The sequence below is a fragment of the Lycium ferocissimum genome, chromosome 3 (genome assembly GCF_029784015.1).
Source record: "Lycium ferocissimum isolate CSIRO_LF1 chromosome 3, AGI_CSIRO_Lferr_CH_V1, whole genome shotgun sequence".
Lineage (NCBI taxonomy): Eukaryota > Viridiplantae > Streptophyta > Magnoliopsida > Solanales > Solanaceae > Lycium > Lycium ferocissimum.
Window position 1 is genome coordinate 24,368,747 of NC_081344.1, and position 6,143 is coordinate 24,374,889.

At 32.1% G+C, this 6,143-nt stretch overlaps 1 protein-coding gene across 1 annotated transcript; it reads right to left on the reverse strand.

Moving 5' to 3' along the window:
• Window positions 1-412: 412 nt before the first annotated feature.
• Window positions 413-3,896, reverse strand: LOC132050080 (peroxidase 43-like). The gene is made up of 4 exons (XM_059441131.1): window positions 3,381-3,896; window positions 2,990-3,172; window positions 2,219-2,381; window positions 413-993 (listed from the first exon to the last, which is right to left on the reverse strand). The coding sequence occupies exons 1-4, from the start codon at window positions 3,576-3,578 to the stop codon at window positions 572-574; spliced, it is 966 nt and encodes a 321-aa protein (XP_059297114.1). The 5' UTR covers window positions 3,579-3,896; the 3' UTR covers window positions 413-571.
• Window positions 3,897-6,143: the final 2,247 nt, after the last annotated feature.

A 6,143-nucleotide genomic window follows, 5' to 3' on the forward strand; every position in this document is an offset into this window, starting at 1 on the left:
TATTTTAGTCGCAACAACCACTTCTAGCAGTGAATCTATATCTTTTTGTGTTTATGAGTAACTTCTGTATTTTTTTTTTCTTTTCCTTTACACCTACTTTGTTGTAATTTCCGTTATATTTTTGTTGTACAACTTAAGAGTCCTGAATAAAGTTTACTTGAGAGGCTATGAACTTAGTAATTCTCTTTAAGGACTTGGATTTTGATATAAGATACTCCCTCCGTCTCAATTTATGTGATATAGTTTTACTGGGGACAAAGTTTAAGAAGTAAAGGAAGATTTTTGAATCTTATGGTATAAAATAAGTCAAAGATATTTGTGTGTTTATAGATCATCTCGTTAAGCGTGAAAGGTAAAGTTTAAGATTAAATTGTTGCCAAATAAAAAAATGTATCATTCTCTTTGGGACAGATTAATAAGGAAAGTGTATCAAATAAATTGAGATAGAGGGAATATTCTGTATTATTGTACAACTTTTGCGCTATACTAGTAAACACTGGTGGTAAAACAATATCTGCTGATAGTACTATCTGCTTTTGTAATTAATTACAACTGTATCAACTAGTAATAATTAATTAAAAGCTGCACAAACACGTCTAATAGTTCCTTGAGAGCCAGTAAGTACACCAATTCTGCCCATTTTCACCATTGCATTGGCAAAATCAGCCTCAAATGATGGCCCCAATAATGGGCTAAGTATCCCAAAGTAAGAATCTACAACTCTCCTTGTTGTCTCATCGTTATATAAAGTTGCATCAGATCGTAACACAGCAGAGCCACTCCTAATATTTTGCAAAATTTGACTGTCGAATGTTTCGCCGCTGCCTCTATCCATCGATAACCTGACGGTATTGGCTCCGTTTTCCGGGCAAGTGGCCTTCAACTCGGGAAGAAAATTAGGGTTTATCGATGGATCGGAACCTCCGTTGGGGGAGAATTTGTAGAGTCTATTGGTCATGAAGAAACATGCAGTGGTACCAATTGTATGTGCAGCTGCAATTCATCATATAAGCATTAGTCATTTTACTAAAGCAAATTAGTATAATTTTCTCTCAATGAAAATTTTTGATGCTTTTTCACTAGTTATATAAAACAACATAAGTAATCTTATGAAACACTACTACTTTAATGATAACTACAAACAGTTGGAGCAATATAGTGTTATATATTCGGACAGCTTTGAAAAGAAATGAGAATATGCCATTCTATTTTTAGTTATAGATTATCACAATAATGTACATGGCATCCTAGAGACCTAGACAAAGTTGTTATGCATCTTTTCACCAATTAATTTTTGCTATTAACTTTTTGGGGGTCCATCAATTAAGTAACCACGTGACGTTTAATTATATATAGTTCCTCTTCATACTTGCAAGATTGATTTGTTAAACATGAATTATTTTAAATCTACTTGATAGAGGAAGTTAGTTAATTACCACAAGCAAAACAAGTTGTACATGAAAACGTTTCTCTCTTGAGTCTTGACCATAATAAGCAAAGAACAAGCTAAGCTGCTAGAAATGGAAGTGAATCAAGGATAAAGTCATAAAACTTTCTTTGATTATATTGACTTCATTAGCTAAGGGACAAAACATGACTTGTGTGATGTATTTAATGTTTTTTATAAATAAATAAATAAAGAACCAAGGTCGCACCTTGAATTAGCTGTTAGCCAGTTACGTTATAACCATTTTACATCCTTTCAATGACAATATAATATATTTTTATATAATTAGGTTACTTTTAAGGTAGTTATATATAAGTTTCTATAAAAGGGCAGCCCGGTGCAATAGATAAGTTTCTATAATATACATTAATTATACTCTCATAAATATGGCATTCCTTTCATTCTAATTTATGTGATATAATTGGTACGGAGTTTAAAATCATATAGACCTTTGAAACATGTGTCTTTATTAAACACTATAACAATTGTGTTGGCATAATAACTTCTCAATACAGGTCAAATGGAAGTTTAAAGTGAATTATTTTCAGATATAAATATGTCATTCTTTTTTTACCCATAAAATTGAAACGAAGAGAGTACTAATTAAATTATTTGCTATTACAAGTTACACTATTTATAGACAGTCATTTTATATAGCTTAACTCCCTTATAAGGAACCCACAAACTCAGAGGCGGAGCTAGAGCTTCGTCTAGTTTTGGCTCAAAGTCTGTACTTGTATTAAAAAATTCACTTAATACGAATATACGTACCACTGAGGACCACAAGGTCTTTTTCAGAGAGGCCTTTCTCCCTGAACTTATCTTTGAGTTGCTGAATGGAATCATCAACCTCCGGCATGTTACGAGCTAAAGATACATTTGAAACAACACCATCTCTTCTTCCTGTTTCCACGTTATAGAAAGGGCCATTTGCCTGTGCCATATTATTCAGCATGGTAGAATATCAGTTTTAACTTCTATACATTAAAGTATATATTGACGTCTGACAACACAAAGAATTTTTATACTATTAGTATAGCAATACTGCATATATGTTAGTTGCTATTTATTACTATAGATTATCAATTAATGCTTAACAAAATAATTTTTCAGGTATTATCTTTCAAATGACCTGATTATACAAATATTTCTTATACTATCAGCGCATATATAAAATTATATTAACTAAACTCATGTAAAAGAACTTTTATATTATTCATATCTCCTAAAAGATAGTTATAGATAATCATTCGTAATAATTGTGATTAGAACTTGAAAAATAGGGCCAGGTATCATGCTGTAACATGTTGAAATACGTTGATAGTCTTAAGAAAATTTTACAAAATCAATACATATAAGTTAAATAGTAACATAAAAACCGTGTCAGATCCCATTTTGTGTGATTTCACTAGGTATGTTATTGTTGTTGCAACATTAAAACCGTCCATAAATTGACCGGGCCCTTTTTTATCCATAATTGAACAATAACAACGAAGCGAAAAAGTAGTACTTTATTGAAATAATTAATGAAGAAAACAGTACCAAGAGTATAGCATCCCTAGCAGCGAGAGCAACTATGTCTGCACAAGAAACAACTCCAGGACAAACAGCTTCAAGCTCTGCTTTTGCTTTCTCTATTACGTCAAATCCTCCAACACCCTGATGACCAAATGCATGCCTTTCAGCACTATCTCCGTTGTCTATAAGAATTGATCCATCACACCCCTGATCATGATATATTAACAAGAATAATAATTAATGATCACTAAAAAGATTAAATAAGGATAAAAGATTAAAATGGTCAAAATTACATCTGGATTATCACTTTTTCGCAGTTTCACACCCAAACTCGCCAAAAAGTGATAGTGCAGGTGTGCTTTTGATCATTAACTCTAAGGATAACGCATGTAGTGCATTAGTTAATTAATTGGACCTGAACAAAGCAGTCATGGAAATGAAGTCTAAGCAAGACAGGAGCTGTATTTTGGATGGAGGCAGCAGCTTCATTGACAACACGACTAACAATGGATTCAACATTAGGGCATTTCTTGATATAGAAACCAACTTTGAGCTGCCCTTGTGAAATTCCTATTAGGTGACTGAAAAATAGAATGATAAAAATAAGTGTCATTGGTAGGCGGCGTAAACGGAGACCTGTTTACTTGAGTAAATTCTTGGAAAGATAACAGAAGCTAAGTGTGAATGTGTTATGTTTCCCTTCTGTCTCCTGGTTTGATTGAAGTAAAGATAGAATAAGAAAGAGAAGATATGAAGAGAAAAGGGAATAGGAGGAGTTTATATAGATTCAATGCACGCTTCTTCATGTCACTGTGCACATGAGATTTTTTTTCTTTTTTCTATTTTTTGTGGTTTGAGATGAAATGCATGGGAGCATAGTCAATAAGGATTCATATAATCGATTCCAACAATTTTTTTGAATTGAGGTGTAGTTGTTGTTCTAACTTTTTAGGAGTGAAAATTTATAGCCGGATTTTGGGATTTCTATGATATGAGTGCACCACTAAAAATGGAGAAAAAAGAAGTATAAACTGGAAACTGATCCTTGCTCCTTTAGATAAATAACTAGGCATTCAACTAAATGCTCCATTGAGTCTCTTTGGAATATGAGTGCCATTAAATAATATTAGATCAATTATAGAAAATACATACATAGAATATCTAATTTTGATAGAGAAACCATGGGCTCACGAATCACGATTCCTTAAATTGCTCTATAAATCCGCCCCTGAGTGAATAGTTATCTGACACGGCTTCATAGTATATAAGATTGTAAATACTAGTAATATTGTATGCACTAGTCATTCATACCCCAACAAAAGTTTGATTCAGAAATGTTTTCGTTGTTATCAAACGTATCATAAATGTCCTTCATTTCTAACAGAACTTCAGCGGATATGTTCATGTTGGCCATATTGCCACATAAGTACGACACGTGAAATAAGAAAAAGAGAAAAAAGTTCAAACTCAAAAGTTGAGTTACAATAATAGGCCAACATAGTTTAGGCAATATTTTGTATACGCAATATATTGTAATTAGTAATGAAAAGGAGCCAGACAGGAGGGAAAGTTTGTCCATATATTTTTCCCGCAATTTAAGGTGACAGCAAAGGAATAGATGGCAATGCTTCAACAAACAAGTTGCATGTATTTGTATGTGGTTTCTGTTATCCTTTTAGAAGATTTTGTAGTTACATTATATTGTCAGTAGGGATTCACATGTATATCCATATGGAGTAGCTTTTTTGGGTTTTTGTACCTTTTTGGGATGAAAACTCATTTTTATGTTTATCAATTCCTGTCAGTATTACTGTGGTTATTAAATGTTCACACCCTTTAATTTCTTCTGCCAGACTTGCATTTCATCAACTCTATAAATTAATTAAAGCTGCGTGCTACTCCCTCCTTTCACTTGGATTGGGCTCCTCTCCATTTCTCTTCTCTCCATTTTCCCCAAGTTTTAGCTTGGATTAAGGACACATGTCACTGGTTAAAATTAATGGCTAAGATTTAATTTACTAAAGTAAGACCCCAACCATGATTTAGATAATTAATAACTTGTCCATAAATATATTAAAAGTTTTTCTCTCTCTTCCTACATTTTTTCTGGAGGATACTAATCTGTCTCATTTCCTATCCTTCTGTAAACATATTGCAGACGAGAATAATTAAATTAATTCAAGAATAATACACATAGAAAAATCTAACACACGGATTTATTTGTATTTTTATTTTATTAGTTTCTTTGTATTATTCCTTTTTTCTTTTTTGCGTTCTCTTCCTCTCTTTGGTAGTTTGAAATTTTTTGGATTAAGGTCTAAGTCTAATGAAAAAATGAGAAAAACTATTACTTTTAAAATACTAAACGAAACTGAGAAAGTATTTACTTATGAAATATCGCAGACAAAAATAAAGACAACTATTAGTTTATATAGGTATTACTATAATAGTTTTTATTTTTTTATTTTTATGATATTTTATTAAATTCAAGAATACTAAACATTAAAAAGTTCCAGTACTAGTATCGTCTGGAAAAAAAGTAGGAAGAGAGAGAAAAAACTTTTAATATATTTATGGACAAGCTATTAATTATCTAAACCATGGTTAGGGCCTTATTTTAGTAAATTAAATCTTAGCCATTAATTTTAACCTATGCCATGTGTCTCTAATCCAAGCTAGAACTTGGGAAAAATGGAGAGAAGAGAAATGGAGAGGAGCCCAATCCCTTTCACTTTTGCTTGTCCACTTTAGACTTTCCATGCTGTTTCAGAAATTATAAATAGAGTACATAATTTATCAATGTACCTATATTAATTGATTCATATTTTTATGGATTTGAAAAATGATTTGAAGTGAGTAACTAATACTATTTGTAAAACAGGAAAAAAAATTGTCTTATCTTGATATGTGAAAAATGACAAGTAAAAATGAAAATCTATTTTAGGAATAGTGGATAAGTAAAAGTGAACGGACGGAGTAGAAAGTAGAAACCCTCTTAAACGGCGATGTGTGCATGTAGGAGTGGCGAAGGGGCGGATCGGATTGGATAGGGGCGGCTTGAAAACGGTTTAAACAAAAACTGATGAAATATTCAACCATCATATTTAACACGTACGAACAAAAAATGGGTTAACACATCCACATTATCCATGGCTTCAGGAATAATCAGGTGAGAACA

Coding starts and splice junctions, on each gene's coding strand:
- LOC132050080 (XM_059441131.1), bottom strand. CDS start 3,578: ATGACACTTATTTTTATCATTCTATTTTTCAGTCACCTAATAGGAATT. Junction 2,382..2,989: donor CTAGGGATGCTATACTCTTG/GTACTGTTTTCT, acceptor AATATGGCACAG/GCAAATGGCCCTTTCTATAA. Junction 994..2,218: donor AGACCTTGTGGTCCTCAGTG/GTACGTATATTC, acceptor GATGAATTGCAG/CTGCACATACAATTGGTACC.